General features: G+C 42.7%; 1 protein-coding gene, 1 non-coding gene and 1 pseudogene across 6 annotated transcripts in view; 2 read left to right on the forward strand and 1 right to left on the reverse strand.

The window, feature by feature from the left end:
* The first annotated feature begins 2933 nt into the window (after positions 1-2933).
* Positions 2934-20951, forward strand: part of Mboat1 (membrane bound glycerophospholipid O-acyltransferase 1) — a 97236-nt gene continuing 79218 nt past the window's right edge. For 3 of the 5 annotated variants that reach the window (XM_074082801.1, XM_074082803.1, XM_074082804.1), the window contains exons 1-2: positions 2934-3221; positions 4064-4271. In XM_074082801.1, the coding sequence (XP_073938902.1) occupies positions 4128-4271 (144 nt within the window). In that variant the 5' untranslated portion in view covers positions 2934-3221; positions 4064-4127. The remainder of the gene's footprint in view (positions 3222-4063; positions 4272-20951) is intronic. The other 2 variants (XM_074082807.1, XM_074082802.1) reach the window with 1 other exon arrangement.
* On the forward strand, positions 6706-6804 carry LOC141410521 (U6 spliceosomal RNA; annotated as a pseudogene).
* On the reverse strand, positions 16866-17047 carry LOC141425981 (U2 spliceosomal RNA). The gene has a single exon (XR_012451104.1). It is a non-coding gene; the product is annotated as a U2 spliceosomal RNA (small nuclear RNA).

Here is a 20951-nt window from a genome sequence, read left to right on the forward strand (position 1 = left end):
GCCCAGGCAAAGTTAGCAAGACCCTGTCTCAAAGGCAAACTAAACACAAGCAAACAAAAACAACAAACAGGGTTGGAGTTGTGTGACTCAAGGGACAAGACCAAGGCCCTGAGTTCAATTCCAGTAGCTCAAAAGAAGAAGAAGGAGAAGGAAAAGAAGAAGAAGGAGGAAGGAGGAGGAGGAGGAGGAGAAGAAATGCTTTATTTTAGAGAAAACAACATATAATGGTTAAGTTCCCCAGGCCCTGGAATCAGATGGACATGTTTTACCTAACTTCCCTAAATATATTTAGGGAACTAGCCACACTAGTTAAGGTCTTTAGAGCCATTTTCTCATCTGTAAGGGAGAGATTATTATAATTACCTCATGGGTTAACATCACTGGCTTGGCAAATGAAACAACTTTTGTAAAACTATACCTGACATATCATAATAATTATTATGAATCCATAATTGGCAAACAATACAGGTGAAGGAAAAGAGAGCGATGTCCATAGTGCAGCTGTTAAACGTCTTAGAATCATGTCCAGCCTCTCAAGTATGCTCATCTGTAGTGCAACCAGTCTACTCTCATGGTTCTGTGTCCTCTGATGGTTCTTTTAGCATTCATTGTAGTAGAGAAGCAATAGAAACACTAAGTTTTAAGTTCTTTGCTTTTTGTCTGTAAGATCTAAGCATAGTTACATAGTACTGCATTTAAAAAAAATAATTTAAACTAGATTTATAATCTGTATTTTGCTGAGGACACAACTTAATAGGATTAATTTTTTTTTTAAATTTTAAAACCTATGCCTACAGGAAGCCTATTATTTGAAATCTGAAGACTCTAGGCTTATTTGTGAAAAACATTTGCTTCAAAAATACTACCTAAACTGGCCTACTTGTATCTTTTGGCAATTCACATCTAAGTGTTTTTTCTTTTTTCCCTTTCTTTTGTTTTAGATAGGGTCTTGCTATCTTGCCCAGGTTGGCCTCAAACTCCTGGATTCAGGGATCCTCCTGCCTCAGCCTTCTCAATAGCTGGGACTACAGGTATATACTAACATACCTGATCCCTCCCTCCCTCCTTTCCTTCCTTCCTTCCTTCCTTCCTCTCTCTCTCTCTCTCTCTCTCCTTCCTTCTCTCTCTTTCTTTTCTCTCTCTCTCTCTCTCTCTCTGGTACTGGGGGTTGAACTCAGGGCCTACACCTTGAACCACTCCATCAGTCCTTTTTTTGTGATGGGTTTTTTTGAGATAGGATCTCTTGAACTATTTGCTGGCTGTGAACCTTGATCCTTCTGATCTCTGCCTCCTGAGTAGGTAGGATTACAGGTGTGAGCCACCAGCAACCAGCTCTTTTTCTTTTTAAAAAACAGTGCTTTCAAGTTCCTTCTGCTCTCTAATACCTCACTTAAGCTGCCCTGTTGCTCAAGATAAGATGAACTTTGCTTCAACCTTGGTTATTTTCCAGGACTGTGTGATACTGAATAAGTCTGTCTCGCCTAGTCATTCTCAAGTGTGTGCCTGCACGAGTGCACTTGTGTGTGTGTGTGTGTGTGTGTGTGTGTGTGTGTGTGGTGTGAGTTTGCTTGTGGGTGGTGAAGCAGAAACTTTTTCTTGCTCCTTGGCAGGGGACATGGGCCTAGAAACTGCAGCTTGCTGGTGATGAAACTCCAGGGGAAAGCAACAGTGAGGCCTGTGCCTTGGGGAGAAAGCTGTTGCCAGTGTTTGACAGGCCTTCAGCTTCATTTGAAACTGGAGGCCACCTTCATAAAATCTGCCCAAAGTCACTGCTTGCATGTTTGCTTGGATACCCCACCAGCTAATCCTGGACTAAATGACAGCTTCCAGATGTTTCCTGTGAAGCTGGGGGCCACAGGAGCTCATTTTTCTTTGGCTTTCTACCCATTAGCCCAGGGTCCTGTATTCCTAAAAGCCTTCTTCATCAGTTAACATCCAGCATTCCTGGAAAGGATTTTCAAGGTTTTTATGGATTTCTTTTTCTTTGTTTTGAAACAGGGTCTCCCTATGTTTCTGCCCAGGCTCCAGTGACCATCCTGTTTCAACTCCTGGGTTCAAGAGGTGCTCCAATCCCAACCCCTCCAGCGGCTGACTACTGGCATGGGCTTTTCTATTTCTCAAAAAACTAATAAACTGAAAAAGTTTCTCAAGCAACAGTGATACACAGGTGTGTGAGGACAGAAATGTGAAGGGTCAAGATACCCTTGTTTAGGACGGTAGCATGCAAATAACTTGTCTCCGTGCACATAGTGTAACAGTAATTTACAAGGGGAAAAATAATTCTTGATCCAAAGAGACGGAAGTCATCAGAAAGTAGTAGTCCTGTAGTATTAGGCTGTGTGGCACAGCTGGTGTCAGATTAAGGTATTGGAGACTGTGGCTTGACCTCAGGAAGGTAAAGAAAGGGAGTCTGGGCTGGGAGTGTGGCTCAAGTGGTAAACCACCTAGTGGGCAAAAGCAAGGCCCTGAGTTAAAAACTCTAGTACCAAAAAAAAAAAAAAGAAAAGAAAAAAAAGAGAAAAGGAGTCTGGGTGCTGGAGCTGGCTAGCAGCAAGGGGGTCGTCCAGGATTGACCATGAATCTTTCCGGGTCAGAAAGGCAAGCGTTGATGCGACACCAGAAGGGCGGGCCAGGCCAGGCGGCTCTGCGGTGAACAGCGCGGGTGGCCGCGGGCGGAGGTCGCTCGGTCCGGCGGGACAGAGGACGGCGAGCGTGGAGGAGGAAGGGGCGTCCCCCGCCTCCCGGGTCCCCGCTCGGCCGGCCGCACGGCGCCGCTTTGCGTGGCCCGCCGGCCCGGGTGCAGGCGGGGCTGGGGCTGCCGGGTGGCGCCCGGGGGCCGGGCTCGGAGTCCCCGTCCCTCCCTCGTCCCGCCGCTGGGCCAATGGGCGGCGAGAGGAGTGGAGCGGGAAGCCCAGCGCGCGGGGCCCGGCCCTCCTACGGCGCCCGCGGCCGCAGCGCCAACGCCAAGTTTGCGCCCCGAGAGTCGGCGCGGGGTGGTGTCCCCGGCCTCCCGCTCGGTCCCCCGCGAGCCAGGCGGCCAATCACCTGCATCCGGGCGGAGGACGCCGAGCCGGGTGGCGCGCGGGCTGGTGGCCGGGACGGCCGCCTCTCGAAGATGCAGGATGGCAGCAGAGCCGCCGCCGTCCAGTCTGTCCTTCCGCACCACGGGCTCCACCTGTCTACACCCGCTCAGCGAGCTCCTGGGCATCCCGCTGGACCAGGTAACTGCGCGCCGCCGGCCACCGCCCCGGCGCCGGCGCCGGGACCCCGGCTCCGCCCGCGATCGCGCGCCAACCCTGCGGAAAGTTATCTGTCCCTGTCCCCTGGCCCACAGCACGGTTCACAGCCACAGCTGGACAGCGGGTTCTTTTTTTTTTTTAAGTTGATGTTAATGTTTTTCTAAGTGTGGAAAATACTCGTACATCCTTCTCGCCAAGTGCTATTCAACTTTTTTTTTTTCATTTTGGTTTGTAACCAAATTCTGAAGTCGTCTAATACAGTAATCCAGTTTCTCCTATCGGTGTAGACAGGTCTTTATTTTTTAAATTTAGGTGATCCTGCTTGAAAAATAAGCCTGGTTAATCGGTAGACTATGGTATCTAGGTTTTGAGTGCTCTGGATTTTAAACTTCAGCTGTGGTTCTTGTCCAATCTGCGTGACACTATTTTGTACCTGCGTGTTGCTCAGAAGAAGGAGGGGCCTGTCCAAGGGTCCTTTGGTTTGCAGAGGGCCTTAGTTGGTTCAGTTCGTGCATCCTAGCGTTTGGAGGCTTAGGTACAGTAGGGCAGGTTAGTGGGAGAAGAGCAGCCCTGGTTTGGACTGTCCAGGAATTGTCTACTACCCTTAAACTTAAAGCTAGCAATAGCCCAGTAAGAAATCTTCCTGATGGTCGAGGCTGACCCTTACCTCGGGCTAGTTCAGCTGTTACTTAATAGTCATTCGATACACATGCGTGAGGATTTCAAAGGCAGTGGGCGGGGCAGGCTGGAGAAGGGCCCACTGCGCTCCTCACTCTTGTTTCATGCTGGTTTTTAACCCATTTTATTTCTCCAACTCTCACTAGAGCTCCTTTTTCTTTTCTTCAAACAAGAGTGTACCTGCTGCCCTTTCCACTTATTCCCTCAGCAATGAGGAAGTGGGACCTGGCCGTTTGCCTCATTCATAACTGTTTACTGAGCCGCCCTTGCCCTCAGCTCCCTTTGAGGAACGGATCATTGCCTTTTCATCAATTGCAAAACCCAGAAAATCAGGAACTTGGGAGAAGTCTCATGGTAAGGCATTTTTGCTCGTGTTAATTACTCTTCAGTTTCAAGTGAGGATGGGAGGGGCCACAGAAGCAAATTCTTTGGCTCTGAAACTAAGTATATTGCTGAATTTCCTTATGTTGAGTTTATTTTGTACTTACTTCTTCACTTCCCATCAGTTATGAGACGGTCTCATAACTCAGGCTGAACTAATCTAGGCTGGCCTCCAACTGCAATCCTCTTGCCTCTGCCTCCCCAGTAGCTGTGATTACAGGAGTGAGCCTGTCTTGCTTTTGCCATGGTTGGCCTGGAACCACGATACTTCTGTGTACACCTCCTGAGTAGTTGGGATTACAGGCCTGAACCTCTGTGCCTGACTAAAAATTTATTTTAATTGCATTTTCTCATTTATACTATTCTACCCAGTTAGGGAAAGAGAGATTTGTGTGGAAAGAGACAGATGGAGGACCGGGTCAAGTTGAAACTGGGAAATACTGATAGGTTTATTAATGCCTTTGATTGCATCCACCTCCATCTTCAAGCTCCTAGATTTCTGTAAAAGTAACCCAAACCATAAATAATATGATTTGAGGCTAAATTGTGGGTCAGAAGTTTGGAAGCTTGGTGAGTCTGTCTCCTTCACACTTCGAAGGCTTTAAACGGACTTAGATGTCAGTACCCTTTGGATAAATTTCCTGCTTTGCCAGCAAAGTCATTTGTGACCTCTGGCTGGTGCTGTATGCTCTTGGAGCATCAGTATCCTCATGTGTGAAATGGTAGTTGGAAATAATGTTTATTTACATTGAGGTGTATGTGTGTGAGAGAGAAATTTTATATAAAATGCCCTGTGTTAGGAAGGCCTTGTGTCAGGTGGTCTTGGCAAAGAACAGAATTCTGTTCAGCTGGATAAAGTGAACAGACTTTAAAGAACTACTTAGAGGGGATGGAGCAGGACTGAGGGAACCAAAAAAGGATGTGGAGTGGCCCATACCTGTCCCAGTTTCCCAACAGCTGGGATTACAGGTGTGTAGTACCATGCCCAGTCTCCTCCTTCCTTCTGTCTTGGTTTATTTATAGCAGTTACATTTTCTTTATTTTTCTTTCTTGTTCCTCTAATGGTTTGAGAGTTAAATATTCTCTTTCTGTTGTTTTAGTGATTGCTTTAATCATGAAATGAAATTTTATTTCTCTAACAAATTCCACAGTTAATCAATATCCCTAGAAAATCTGTTAATAAGAAAATGGCCTTATTTAAATTATGTTCACATATGCAATCACTACTTGAGCTTTTAGGAATTCATCTTACACTTTGGAATATCTCTTCCACCATGTTCTATGAAAAGAACTCACAACTGAGGTAACTTGGACCAGAATTAACTTAAAAATATTAAAAATCCTCAGGGTTCTTCATAAGCTTTGGAATATTTTCATCTCATGAAAGCAGTCCATCTGATTGTATGTCTTAAAGTGAAGAGCAGTTAATGAGCAGAGCATTTCCATTTACCCAACTCATTATCTTTTTCACCTTAAATGGAACAGCTCCTAAAACTAAGATTAAGATAATATCAACTGCCTAATTAAACTTAATTTTTAAAATGTCTCTTAGAAGTGGACCTTTATAGTAAGGTTAATATCAGTAACAAAGAATTGCCATCAACATGAATGATCAGGGTTCCAAATCACAAATAAGAACGCAGGAAGCAAAGTAGCCAAAGGTGGTACAGGTAGGGCAGGAAAGGGGAGGAAGTCTGGTGTCATTGCCCACTGAGAGCTGGATCCAGCTCTTGTACCCTTGCCCGGATGCAGTGGGGAAGGAGAGACAGAACTTCAGCCCTTTTCTTCCTCACCCCACAGTGGTCCCACCCCTCGAAGGGTGGCTAATCTTGGGCTTTAGGATGATTTGTCTCTTGGGGCTTCTCCTGGGATACAGAATGGGGAAGAGACAGGTGGAATGAGATCAGGCTGGGCATCCTGAGGATGAGTGCAGTTCATGATGAATGTTTGTTCCTGTCCCATGCAAGAGAGATTTTTTTTTTATTGGCCTGAGAGATGCTAAAAGTGATACAACACGTATAAAGTTACCAAATAGTTCTTCATGTGCCACTTAGAGACTTTTACCACTGTCCTAACATTTCATACGTCCGTTCATAATTTCTGATTGATTGCTCTTCTGTGAAGGTCTTTAGTCTCTCGGTCTTCCTGTGCCACATAGTTTATTATCTGCAAACACTGAAATATCCTTTGAGCATTCTGGTTTGTGAGAACTCTTTTCACTACTTTCCCTCTGATTCTTTCATTTATCTGTTCTGTTAACTTCTAGGTTTCCTTAAAATAAGGAATACTGTGTGCACTTATGTTCAGAAAGAGGACAAATCTATGTTTGTATTTCAAAAGAGGACAAACCTATGTTTGTATTTCCAAGGAATTTATTAGACTGACATGCTCTTAAAGCTGTTAAATGGTGCTCACTTCAGCAGCACATGTACTAAAATTGGAATGATAATTAGCAGGGCCCCTGTGCAAGGATGACACGCAAATTCATGAAGTGTTCCATAAAAAACCAACCAAACAAAAAAAGTTGTTAAATGTAAAAGCATCTTATTTAATTAGAGATAAACAGAGCATAGTAATTCAGATGCAGAGTATAGGAAATGGGCGATAACCTGGGACTTCTTTTTTTTTTTTATTGTTTTATTATTCATATGTGCATACAAGGCTTGGGTCATTTCTCCCCCCTGCCCCCACCCCCTCCCTTACCACCCACCCGCCCCCTCCCTCTCCCCCCCACCCACTCAATACCACAGCAGAAACTATTTTGCCCTTATCTCTAATTTTGTTGAAGAGAGAGTATAAGCAATAATAGGAAGGAACAAGGGGTTTTGCTGGTTGAGATAAGGATAGCTATATAGGGCATTGACTCACATTGATTTCCTGTGCGTGGGTGTTACCTTCTAGGTTAATTCTTTTTGATCTAACCTTTTCTCTAGTTCCTGGTCCCCTTTTCCTATTGGCCTCAGTTGCTTTAAGGTATCTGCTTTAGTTTCTCTGCATTAAGGGCAACAAATGCTAGCTAGTTTTTTAGGTGTCTTACCTATCCTCACCCCTCCCTTGTGTGCTCTCGCTTTTATCATGTGCTCATAGTCCAATCCCCTTGTTGTGTTTGCCCTTGATCTAATGTCCACATATGAGGGAGAACATACGATTTTTGGTCTTTTGAGCCAGGCTAACCTCACTCAGATTGATGTTCTCCAATTCCATCCATTTACCAGCGAATGATAACATTTCGTTCTTCTTCATGGCTGCATAAAATTCCATTGTGTATAGATACCACATTTTCTTAATCCATTCGTCAGTGCTGGGGCATCTTGGCTGTTTCCATAACTTGGCTATTGTGAATAGTGCCGCAATAAACATGGATGTGCAGGTGCCTCTGGAGTAACAGTCAACCTGGGACTTCTGCAGGTGAGGAGGCATAGATAAGTTTGCTGAAAATTTGCAAAATGAGCTCCCATCCTCTGAACGGACTTGGAGCTCTGGTAGTAGATAGGATTATTTAGATACAAAGCTTCACTTATCCAGGATAAACTAGAAAAGAGATTTTCATTTCTATTTGTGGAGACTCAAGGAGTAGAGGATGAATTGTTTTTTATCAGCTGTTCGTGCCCTCTGTACTTTGTTTTGGTTGTGGAGTGCCTTCTATGTTTGTAAGATTGACCAAGACTGAGTGGAAACTGTAATGATACTGATTTATGCAGTGCATGCTTATGTGTTGGAAACCAGGAAACTGTTTCTGGAATTTGAGGAGTGTCCAGTTTGGTGGAGGAGAATTTTGGGTGCCAGGAATATCATTACCTAATGATGTCCCCAAATTTGGTATATGTACACAAAGTATTTATTTGTTCTTCTTTTTTATTTGGCAGTACTGGGGTTTGAACTCAGGGCCTCCCTCTTGCTAGGTAGGCTCTCTACCATTTGAGCCATGTTCCCATCCCTTTTTGCTTTCGTTTATTTTTTAGGTAGGGTCTCGTGCTTCTGAACAGGGCTGGCCTCTGTCCTGGAGCTTCCCTCATGGCTGGGAGGCATTCACCACCACACCTGGATAGGTTTCTTTGAAATAGGATCTTACTAACTTCTTTGTGTGGGCTGACCTCCAACCTCCATCTTCCCATCTCTGCCTTCCAGGTAACTAGGACTACAGGTATGAACCACCATACACAGCCCCCAACTCAATCTTAACAACAGGATTCTTTGGGTTTCATTTTTTTTTTCCCCTTAGTTTAGCATCTGCAGAAAGGGGGCAATAGAAAAATTAATTTAATTAGAAAGAAAAAAATAATCCAGGAAATGATTTTGAGATTAAAGTAGCAAAGGTTTAGAACTATTGCTGTCAACTTGTGTTATAGTTTCAAAGTCTAGATGAACAAAGACTGGCTTTGAAGACCTGGCACTCTGACTGATGGTGACAACAGCAGTGGGTTTTGGCTTTTCATGTTGGGGCCTGGTGCTCAGGTTTCTCTACTTGCTCTGAACTTTCAGTCACCTTGTAGGTGCCTTTGACTGTGTTTGGAAAGCCCAGTCTTCAATTTTCTTCTTATCTAAGTCTTGCCCTTCCTTAAAAGCTCAGCTCACATTCCACAGTCATTATTAAACCAATTAAATATTTATTTACTATTAGTACCAGGTACTTGGTCATGTGGTAGAAATAGAGGATGAAAAAAAATCAAAGTCCCCATCCTAGAAGAGTTTCTACACTTATAGAGGAGCCAAGTGGCCCATAGTAAGTGTACAGGTATATTCACAGACCCATGTAGGAGCAGCTCAGAGGCTTATGGATGGTGCCTTGGGGGAGCAGAGAAGAGACACTCACAGGATACATTGCATTCCTGTGGAACTTACTGTCTACATTTGACACTTGGTGAATGTTACCTGATATTGTCGTGATCTTGCTGGGTTCATATGCTGAATTCCAAACTAATTGAAAGTCTTGTGGTTCAGGTTTTTGTTCCTCTTGTGTTCCCAGGAAATAGTAGGTGCTCAGTAAATGTTTATCATTGGTAATAATATATGCCAATGCCACACATTACTGAACTTCAATATAGAGAACTTTTTTATTTTTGGCACCTGGGGCCATAGCATATGAAACACATGCTCTACAACTGAGCTACATCCCCAGCTCAGGAATCTTAGGATTTTTCATTTGTTTTTGTTAGCCAGGTTCTTGCACATGGTAGAGCAGGTGCTCTACCAGTGAGCTACATCCCCAGCCTATGTGTGCTGTTTTTAAAGTAGGCAGTATTGGCCTGTGTGGGAGGAAGGCTCCTTCATCTAGCATTGCTATTGTCTATGCTGCCTCTAGGTTGGACCCCTGGGTTTCTCACTTGACCAATCTGTACTTCACCCAGGGGCTCCCACTTCATCCCGGCTTAGGATGTGTGTGAGCACATAGCAAGCCACAGAATGCCAGCCCTGGATAGAGCCACCTTTTTTGTTTTTGTTTTTTCTTTTATGGTTTCAATCATTTCCTCAAAGTCAGATGTCCTCTCCTCACTTAATATGCCCATCATTGTCTAATATAAAAAATGACTGGCTTGACCCAAACAATGCATGCACATATGAATAAATGAATAAATAAAAAAAATGAGTGGCTTATATGAGGAAATTAATTTGGTTAGGCCACAAACCACAAGAATTGAGTTTTACTGTATTCCAGGGATTTCTAGGGCTATGCTAGGCTATGACAATTCAAACATGAATAAAGTAGCTTTGACCCTCAAAGGGCTCATTGCTGGGAAGGCAGTGACTCACATCCCAACCAGTGGTTCTTGTGTGGGCTCCTGGACCAGCAGCAGAGTTGGTGAAACTTGATGGAAATGCAGATTCTCTGCCTGGCACCCCCATTCTCTGCTCTGGGGTCAGACCTGGAAATGGGTGACTTCATGAGCCCTCTAGGTGATTCTGAGGACCCCATCTATACACAGTGGTTGGGACACAAAAATGATCCAGTTAGGGTGGGAGAGACTTTCTTTGTGAGGGGAGGTGTGGAATTCTTTAGCCCACTCAGGTTGCCAGTTGCATGCAGTGGTGTGAACTGTGGGCCTGGAGGTTGGAGAGGAAAACAGGGCCCTAGTGAGGTATTTATGCCTCATCTTCCAGACAAGGACTCAGCAAACATTTCCTATAAAGGGTTGGACAGTAAAAATTTTTGGCTTCGTGGACCACGTAGTCTTTGTCGTAGCCAGTCTGCTATCAGGGGTGTGAAAGCAGCTACGGATGATATGTAAACAGTTGAGTATGGCTGTGTTCCCATAAAATATTACTTATGGGTACTGAAATTTGAATTTCAAGTGTCATGAAATTTTCTTCTTTTGATTTTTTTCAATCCTTTAAAAACATAAAACATTTGCAAGAAACAGACCATCCGAAACCAAGCAGTGGGCTGCATTTAGCCCAAAGGCTGGATTTTGTAGACCCCTGCTGTAGGTTACTTTTCCTCAAAGTCTGGGCATGGATCATTACGAGAATCTACTGCCATGGGTCCTTCTGGGATCTAGCCCAGACCTACTGAATCTGAATGTCAGATCAGGAGGCTAAAGTTTGAGGGTCATTGCTACAGGCAAAGGGAAGGCATTGAACGTTTTAAATTGTGAAAGATTCTCACTTTGTGAAGTGCCATAGGAGGGCATTGCTGAAGGAGGCAGGGATGGTGGGGGAAGCAGGTTTTTAAAGAGGATGAGGGAAGGGTAAAAGTTGTCTTTAAGGGAGGTTGTAGGAAAAGCTTGACCCAGGGCAAGCTAATGAATTGATGAGTGTAGTTAATCCATTGGAAATCATACTTTTAGAGGCATACATCAACTAGTTGTCCATGTGTGCTTTTTCTTTTTCAGCAGCAGTTTTCAGGAGCAAAATTGAAACAGACAGTTGGACGTTTTCGGAGAACATGGTTGGAAAGTTAAGCATGGGTGTTGAAAGATGCTGACAAGTAGTTGGAAGGGATAAAAGCGAGAAGGGAAACATGGAGAGATGAGGGACTTGGCGGAGCAGGTGCAGCAAAAGTGGGAGAGCTGGGGGTTGGGATTTCCTGGTGCAAAATTTCTAGTGACATTTTTCTGAGCTATGAGGAAAGTGAAGGATGTGGACATGAGGGTCGGGGTGAAAGTTGTTTAGCAAGCCGAGAAATGGAACTACTTGATGTACAGTGCTTCTCATTGTTGAACCTGTTCATTTGGAGTTTTGAGATGGAGAAGACTATGAGGTCTTCTGGGAGCAGGAGGAAGGACCAAAATGGGTAGAACCCGCTCTGTGGTCAGGCACTCAGCCAGATCTGCCTGTATTATCTCATTTAATTAGGAGTCTCGAAGGAGTTTGGAGGGAGGAAAGGTTTTGTTGAGTGGTGAAATTAAATGGTCCGAGGTAGCAGTAGAGGATCTCAGACAGCACTGACCCTATCTTCCTGACTTTGAGTTTGTCTTTGCTATTTGTGTGGTCAAATGGGAGGAGAGGGAGATCAGCAGTGGGAGGGAGGAAGGCAATGGGAAAATGAGTCATGGAAGAGGAAGTCAAGAGCGGCACATGGATGCAAGTTGAGAAGGGAGTGTGTGTGGTGAGCCTGATGGTTGGGGATGAATGGGAGGGGACTAGGTAGGTACAGGTGGCCTCCTGCAGATCCAGACTCCAGATAAAGTGGTATCCAGTGACTGGGCTCTGAGTTTGCACTCTTTCCTAGAACTGCATATTAATGTGGTAGAAAGGTCCTTTGTGGTTCTGAAGAGATTGCTAGTGGCAGGAGGAAGGTCACTTTTGGAAAATAGCCCAAGAGCAAGACTGAGCTTCACATTCCATGTGGTTGGAAAGGACAGATGGTGGGCATGGGGGGTATGCCTCGGCCCAGCCCCACCACTTTTCAGATGAAGAGTCTGTATATACATAACAGGAGGTTGAGAAGTCTCTAGGGTAAGACCAGGAGGTGGGCCGGCCCTCTTGCAAAGAACAGGCAGCTGTCACAATCTTGTGGCCTGACTTGACAGTACTTGAAGGGACAGCAGAGAGAGTGCTGATGTCACCATGTGCTCCCTGCATATAAAGAAGAGGCCCGGGACCTTTAACTTTCCTGTTATGAACAAGTGGTGGTCTTCACACTTGGGCCTCAGTTTATCTCTGTATACTGAATGCTTATGTTATCAGCAGTCAGCCCTCGATACATCATGCTAGTTAATTGGTACAACAACACTAAATAACTAAAAGTTATTGCCCAAATTTCAAATGAAGGAACAGGCCCTAGAATTTGTATAACTTGCCTGCAGACCAACAGGTGGGAAGGGACAGAGGCAGGACGTGAACCAGGGCTGTGGTCAGAGGCTGTGCTCCTGGTTACTCACTCTGCACTGTCCTTTCACTTCAGTGGGCCATTCATTTTCTGTCCTTCAAAAGCAGCGTCTTCTACATCTTCCAGTCTCTCCTACACACTGCCTCTTCCTGGGGACATCATTCCTCATCCCCTTCCCCCAGACCAGTGATCACCAACTCCTGCCTGCCACCTGCCACCATGGCCTTCCTCTCCCTCAGGCCAAAATGGAGCCCTTTCTTTTTCCTTTGGTTCTTCTTTTTGTTGTGGTTCACTTTGTTATGTTTTAAAACCTGAGGACCTTTTAACTGGGCATGACATCTTCCCACAATATGAAAGAAAACCAAATTTGAGTAAGAATCTAGTCTTATAATGAAGAAATAAGACAGATGAACTTGTCCTATAAATGGTTGTAGCCAGGTCCAAAATATATCTGTGGTTTCCTTCCTTCCTTCCTTCCTTCCTTCCTTCCTTCCTTCCTTCCTTCCTTCCTTCCTTCCTCCCTCCCTCCCTCCCTCCCTCCCTCCCTCCCTCCCTTCTTTCCTTCCTCCCTCCCTCCCTCCCCCCCCTTCAGGGCCTGGAGCTTGCTAGGTAGGTGCTCTACCATTTGAACCATGCCTTCAACCCTTTTTTTGCTTTAGTGAGTTTTATTTTTTTAGGTAGGTTCTATCCTTTTTGCTCAGGGCTGACCCCAGGCCACCATCCTTCTGCCTTGGATTCCACATAACTAGGATTACAGATGTGCTCTAGCACATCTGGCTTGTTTTGTTGCAATGGAGTCTTGCTAACTTTCTGCCTTGGCTAGCCTCAAATCATAATCCTCCTGATCTCTGCCTCCTGAATAGCTGAGATTACAGGTATGTATCACCATGCCTGGTCTTGCATTTTGTTTTCCAACAGAAAAATGTATATTTTTGCCCCTGCTAAACATTTTATTGGCATTTGTAACAAATGGTTAATATTTTCACTATTGATTCTCATAGCTTATAGATATTATACCAGGTTATACAAGGTAATAACAATAAGCATGAAGCATCATTTCTCCTTGAAAGTTTTAACTCATAAAACAAACCCTAATCTTTTGATTCTTCATTACACCCCCTGTTGTTATTGTGCCTCTTATCTTATGTCTTAGGTTATTTCTTTACTGGTCTCTCTGCCCTGACTAACTCCAATAATTCTAGTTACTTATTGAGCACTGTACATCAAATATTGGCCTAGAATCAGGTCACAGAGATTCATGAGGATCTGTGCCTTCCCAGAGGTAAACAAAATCACTTGCTACACTGCTGTGTTGGGTATGACTGTTGTTCTACAGTTTCTTCATTGTTGAAGGGCGTGAGTGCACACCACTGCTCAAAGACATGGGGCCTCACACATCTGGACCTTGCTAGAATGCTGCAGAGGGACTTGGGATGGGGTGGGGAGGTACATTAGCTGCTTTAGGAGAAGAGGAAGGGAAAGGGAATTATTACAGGAAGAAGTTGTTTTACTGTCAAAGAAAAAAATGTCAACAAATCCAGTTTAAAGATCGAAGTACCTTTCATTAGTGATTCATAAGTCAGGCAGCAGCTGTTCAGAAGGGGTGAACTTTATTGGAAGAATGGGTGAGGGAGGCAGAAACCATAAACAAAAAACAGATTGGTTGCCTTAGAGTTACTTTCCTTACAGGGCTACAAGAGGTAGCACTTCCTCATCCTGGGGCCCAGGTTGCCTGGGCCCCTTTCCCTTGGTTACTGTGAATTTTCTGGTTGTGTTTTGTTGTTTTTTAAACTGGCTCACTTGAAGTTCATTTTATTTATGGGACTCCTAGCACCAGTGACCCCATCCTGTTTTGGTCTGCTCTTTTGGAGGTCCATACAAGAGCTCAGTTCAAAACAATGCCCTTCCATAAATTTTATTTAACACCAGTGAGAAAAAATGTAATGCACCTTTTGTTTGTTTTCTTTAATTTTTTTTTTTTTGGGGGACAGGGTCTCACTAGTAGTCCAGGCTAGCCTCAAATTCTTGATCTTCCTGCCTCAGGCTGCTGAGTGCTGGGAATGAGGTGCATTTGTAGGTATGGGACAAAGAAGGGACTAAATACGTGTTTGTTTACTTGTAACAAAATTTTATTTACATCCTTGATTTGAAATGAGTGACTAAATTTCTCTAAAATTGTAATCCAGTTCTTTTTGCCAACTGAGTTAGGCCTGATTCTTATTTGGAACCTGAATTTCAGATAGAGTAGGCCTGTTTTTAATTTAAAAGTTAATTCTTGGTGCTAGGGATGTAGCTGAATGGTAGAGCACTTGCCTAACATATGTGAGGCCCTGGGTTTAATCCCCTGCATTGAAAAAGAAAAAGTTAATTTGTGGCTCAGTTGCTGATAATTAAATGTTAATCTTGGGTTGCTTAATTATAACATACTCCAGCCCCGTTTTCATTGTGTGAAACTGAAACGCTCATTCCTGGCAGTTATAAATGTGAATGTTACTATCGGGCTTTTTGGATCAGTTGTGTGAGCAACATGTAGCAATTTCCTTTGGCTGTCTAAAGTCAAGTCACACATGTAAGATTCTCTCAAGTATTCTGTACCATGGTCTCTGAATTACATTTATAAGAAAAATATCAGGAAAAGATGGTATCTGAAGAGCTATAACTTGGAAATGTCTTTTGTGCCAGCAAGTTGTAAGAATGCAGCATGTGTGATTTAAAAACAGTGGTTGTGTGCTTCTGGAGACCTATTTTAAATAAGTCAGGCCTTTCAGTAAACAAGATGAATGGAATACTTGCTGCAGCCTTATTAATGACAGTTTCTTGAAGTTTTGCCAGAAGCACAGGGATGGACAGTAATCAGGGGGAAAAGTAACTTCAAGTGGTTTGCACTGGTTAAAAATGTGCTTTCTTAAAAGACCGCTATCCCTCTGGGCCTAAGAAATGTGACCATCTGCAGAGGGCTGAACTTATCAACCCATTTCTAATGTGTTTTTTGGTTATCTAAAAATGTGCACTCAGTGAATCATTTACCAACTTCCTTGTAAGAGTGGAGCTCTGTTTTTAACTTTTTAAAAATTATTAGTGGTTAATTATCTTTTATGCATTAGTGATACTGATCTGATGTGTAGGTATGCTTTTGAAACTCTATGGTAGCTTTGAAATTGTTTAAAATGCTCTATTAAGATTTCTGGGCTGATGTTGCTGGGGATTTCCTAACTATTATGTTACCGTAAATATTCCATTCTCAGGTTTATTTACCAAAACAACAACAGAGTTCAGGTTGTAATCTAATTTGGAAAAGAACAAGGATACATTAGAAAAGTTCACATTCAGGTCATTCTAAACCCTTATTTCAAACAAGGAATTACAATTAAAAAAATACTGTGTGTTTTTTTATTTTTTCCTTTTTCTCTTGGTCTCATTGATTTTTCTGGAGCTTTGACCTGAAGCAAATAATCAGCGAAGGTGCACAGCCTAGAGGAAGTTGCTAAATTCAAAAGTCATTTTCTGAAATTTCATGAAGTGGTTTAACTGTGTTTGTCACTGGGCTGAGACTTTATTGTTCCTAAGACTTTTTTTTTGGTGTTACTTTTTGCTGTGTCTTTGTTTGTATTTTGTTTATTTTAGTATATTACAGTTTTTTAAATGTCTTATGTTTTTGGTTCTTATTTGTTTTAGATGCAATCTCAAAACTTAATTTTCTGATGAGGTGGTTTGGTATCCAACTCACCAGCAGAAAGGGAAATACAATGGAAGGTCAATGTCTGTTCTGACTCTGGCTTCCTGGCTGGTCAGTCTCCTTACCCAGTAATACTCTATGGTTTGCCACTTCTTCTTCTTTTTTTTTTTTTTTTTTAACTTAACTATGTGTGTTAGAGATTGATTCATATCTGTACACATAGAGCTCTATAGACCGCTGATTTCCTTTCTGCCTTTTCTGAAAGCACATTTCTGTTCTTCTAGCAAAAACAGCCTTGTCCTTTCCCACACACCGAGCGTGTTGCTGTTTGGAGGTGAGAGGGTTGCAATAGGGTTTCTACTCACATTCTGCAGGAACAGGAAGAGCTCAGAGTACTTCTTCTAGTGGGACCTGTCTCAGGGGAGGCAGAAGATTTGGGTGTTGTGTCCCCTGTCCCCTTGGATGGAGAAAAATAACTGGACATAAATTTATATTAAAGATTCCATGTGTCAGGGATGAAAGTGACCCTGACCCTAACCAGCCTGCTGACTGGTGGCATGTCTGTGGAATTCTTAGTATCCTCATCTGCCAGAAACAATGCTTTTTGTTGTGTTGTCATGGGATGGGGTGGGCCATTCCTGGAGGTGCAATAATACCAGGTGGATGCGGGGAACGGATGGAACAAGCACCTATCCCATCTGTCTGTTTCCAAAATATGTTTAACATATTGTCCTTGGGTAGAGGACGTATCAGATATTAAACTGATAAGAACCCTTGATTTGAGCCAAAAGGCTGAGAAACGCTGCAAAGGATGCTGATTCCAATTCAACTTTTGTGATTTCAGTACTTTTAAAAGGTAGGAAGGAAGGATTGGTTTTAGATTGCAAAGACACTTAGAGAGTAAGGACTACGGCTGAGACTATTTCTCCTTCCACTTTTTAGTGGACTTAGTTTAAAAGTTTGTACCTGTATATTTTACTGTTGCATTTCCCCAAATAAAATGCATGCATTTCTGTGCATGTTGGCTGAAGTGGATTGACCCTTGTAGCTCTGGAATTGTCTCTCTTCTTTCACCTCCTTATTAAAGGAAGGCAGACATGCCTTAAGAAGTCATGTGTGTTACTCTGGGGAAAGATCACGGAGAGAATAGCTTCTCTTCCCTGTCCAATGGGGATGTTGAGGTGTGTAGCCTCTCTTTTCCACTCTGAAACAAAATTGCTCCTCTCCAAACCATAAGTAACTCACCTGAGGTTATTAACAAAAGGGAAGCAAAACAAGTGATACAGAGTTATAGTCAGAGAACCATTTTATACAAATGGTAGAGGGAAAAACAAAATGAAAGTTTTAAGTTGTGTTTTTTTTTAATGTGTGGATCTTTGGGTGGAGTTTACAGAGGTATATAGGAGAAGATGATCTTCCTTTTTCTTGTTGCTTTCAGCCTTGTTGACTTTAAGTTTACCTCAGTTTTATAGTTAGTATTTGGAGTGTCATTAACTATGTGTTTATCTGATTGCCAGTTTTGTTATCTTAGTTTAAAAGATCATGAGGCTGTAAACTAAAAACAGTCATCTCATCAAGGTAGAGGGTGGGGCTCTGCTTCATCATAATAATCCTGGCTGTGTGCCTTACCAGGTGAAATGGCACTGAGTATTTGAGGGAAGGTCGTAGGCTATAACACAATTTAGAAACTGACTGCTTATGACTTTTTTATGAGAATAGAAAAGCCTCTTGTGTACTTGGTGACCTTCAAACATTTCTTAGAAGAATACTTGTCTAGACTTGGCTCCCGTTGGCAGTTTTTATAAGAACTGGAGAAGTTACAGCAAAGCAGAAAAAATGATTATAAGAAAAACAAGTAGACTGAGGATTGCTAAACCAAAGGAAATGAATTTAAGTAAGAAAATGAATTGACTAAGAAGGGAACCATCACGAAGATCTTAAAATGCTGATTAGACAACCGTGGATGGGTGCCACACTGATACATCTCATTTCCTGAAAAGGACTGAACTTGATGGCTGGAGGAAAGCTGCTTTGTTGTGTCAATTGTTAATACACTTTCTTTAGCTCAAGTGAAAGTTCTTATATCACCATAGTACATTTGTAAAAGCGAAAACCTCCCCCACCAAAACTTGACACTCTGGACCCTTTGAATTTACCAATTTCTCCATTAATGTGTCTTTCTATTCCAGCATCCCTTACTTCACAATTCACCCACTGAAAGTGTGCAGTTTAGGAATTTTTTAGTATATTCACAAGGTTGTATACAATCTAATTTTAGAACATTTTCATCCCCTCTAGGAAGAAATCTCGGATCATTAGCACGCCCCAGTTTCCCCACATTCTGCCTCCCTCTTCTCCCCTCCCATCCCAGCCTTGGCAACCACTAATCTTTCTCCATGGAACTTTGCCTCTTCTTGACATTTCGTATAAATGGATGCATTCAGTCATGGTGTTTGTGACTGGTGACTTTCATGTCCCAGGCTCTCTGGTGATTCCTGAGTGCTTTGTGGGAATATTTGGAGGCCTGGGCTGAAGGTGCAAACCTTTTGAGGGAATTTAGGGTTACTTCTACCAGGCCTGAAGGGACTTTCTGAGCCCAGGGTCATTTCAAGTGCATCTCCTGATTGGGATTTTTTTTTTCCATGTATAGCATGTGAACTTAACTGTCATTCTCAGGGGAGTTTTTGCATTCTGTCTCTCTAACCAGAGCCATGGTCCACATATGCACCATGCATTCTCTCCCACTGTGGAAGGAAAGGCTTTTCCCTCATGAAGAGTCTCGTTGCAGAGGTTTAGTGGTTTGAAGACTGTCTTAGCTTGATGTGTAGCCTCTGCGTCTTCCTCCTGCCTCTCTTTTCTAGAGCTTTCTCTTCCAGCTCTACACCACTGGGTAGGCAATGCTCCATGGCAAGTGGCAGTGCCAGGGGTGCTTGGCTCTCTAATTTCTAATTTCTTCCATTTTTAGTTTCTGAGGAATTCTCTTACTTTCAGAAAACCACCAGATAAATCCTGAGAATTTCTGCAAAATACCTGATGAATTCCTTTCAAAACTGTCAAGTTCAAACAATAATATATTGTATATTTCAAAATAGAGGATTTTTTTTAATGTTCTTGCAACAAGAAAACGATTAGCATCTGTGATGGTGAATGCACTAATTTCTCACACATCGTACTCTACCCCATAAGTATGCATAATCATTACATGGTAATTAGGAACAGACAAAAAAAACTCAAAACACTGTTGTTCCAATGTTAATTTCTTGGTTTATGTAAGCTGTTAATATGAGGGGAAGATGGTTAATGAGTGTAAGGGAACCCTACTATATTGTTCACATTGCTGTAAGTCTAAAATTATTTCAAAATAAAGTGTTTTTTTTAAAGCCCTCTTTTTTCTATAGAAAGGGACAAGAGAATGTTTTTCCCTATAAACTATGTATCGTATGAACACATTACAGTGTTGTACCTCCAGTTCTCTAACCTTAAAAGCTAAACAAATGGGCATTCAATGTGTAGCATACATGTAATTAATTTAATGCACAGGAAGAAAGCTGTAAAAGTCATTAAAAACAAGGAGAGTCTGAGAACATGTCAGAAGAGGAACTAAGGAGATGTGACAAGTGAGTATAATGTGGTGGCCTGGATGGACTGGCTCCTGGAACAGAAAAGGGGCATTGGGGACTGGGCATGCTAGTGCATGCCTATAATTCCAGCTCCTTGGGAGGTGGAGTTTGCAGTTTGAGGCCAGCCCAGGCAGAAAGTTAGCAAGACCCCATCTCAAAAACAAGTTGGATGTGGTGGTTCATGCCTGTGGTCTCAGCCACTTGGGAGGTGGAGGTAGGAGGATTATGGTCCAGAAAAAGCAGGAGACCCTATCTGAAAACCAAATTAAAGCAGAAAGGGCTGGAGTTGTGGCTCAAGTGGTAGTGCACTTGCCTAGCAAGCAAGAAGCCCTGAGTTCAAACCCCAAGGCAAACCCCCTCTCTCCTGCCAAAAGGAAGATTAGGTTAAAACCAAGGAAATTTGAATAAAGCATGAATTTTAGCCAGCAATATCAAAGGATGACATTATAATAATTTAGTTTAGAGATCTTAATTGGTTTCCTTTTTTTTGTTCTTTTAAATTGGTTTTGTTTTTATTTCTTTAAATTTTTTTCATTTGTCTACTTATTTATTTAGGTTTGGTTTTATTTGCCGTTCTAAAATGAGGCAAGATTTCATTCCATTAATACTGTAAGTATTCCTATGGTTTGAGCAAAGGTTGGTTTTAGAGACAGGGCTTGAAAAAAGCAGAAACAAAACAACAAGTGGACCAATTGTTTTACTTTCCTTATAAGGTGGGAGTAGAGAGATAGTGTGTTAGTCAGCTTTCCATTGCTGTGACAAAGTGCTTGAGATAATCACCTTATAAAGGGGAAAGGTTTATTGTGACTCATAGTTTCAATCCATGGTCACTTGGACCTTTTGCTTTGGGCCTGTGGTGGTCCAGTATGTCACAATGTGTGGTTGTGTGGTGGAGGAGTTCTGCTCACCCCATGGTGGCAGGGAATGAGAGAGAGAGAGAGAGAGAGAGAGAGAGAGAGAGAGAGAGAGAGAGAGAGAGAGAGAGAGAGAATGCCTGCACTATCTGGTATTTTGTTTTGTTTCTACTTTTTTGTTTTAATGTTAGTTTAATTAAAATCTTTGCATGCATCTTAAGATATTTTAGTGAA

This window comes from Castor canadensis, chromosome 8 (assembly GCF_047511655.1).
Source record: "Castor canadensis chromosome 8, mCasCan1.hap1v2, whole genome shotgun sequence".
Lineage (NCBI taxonomy): Eukaryota > Metazoa > Chordata > Mammalia > Rodentia > Castoridae > Castor > Castor canadensis.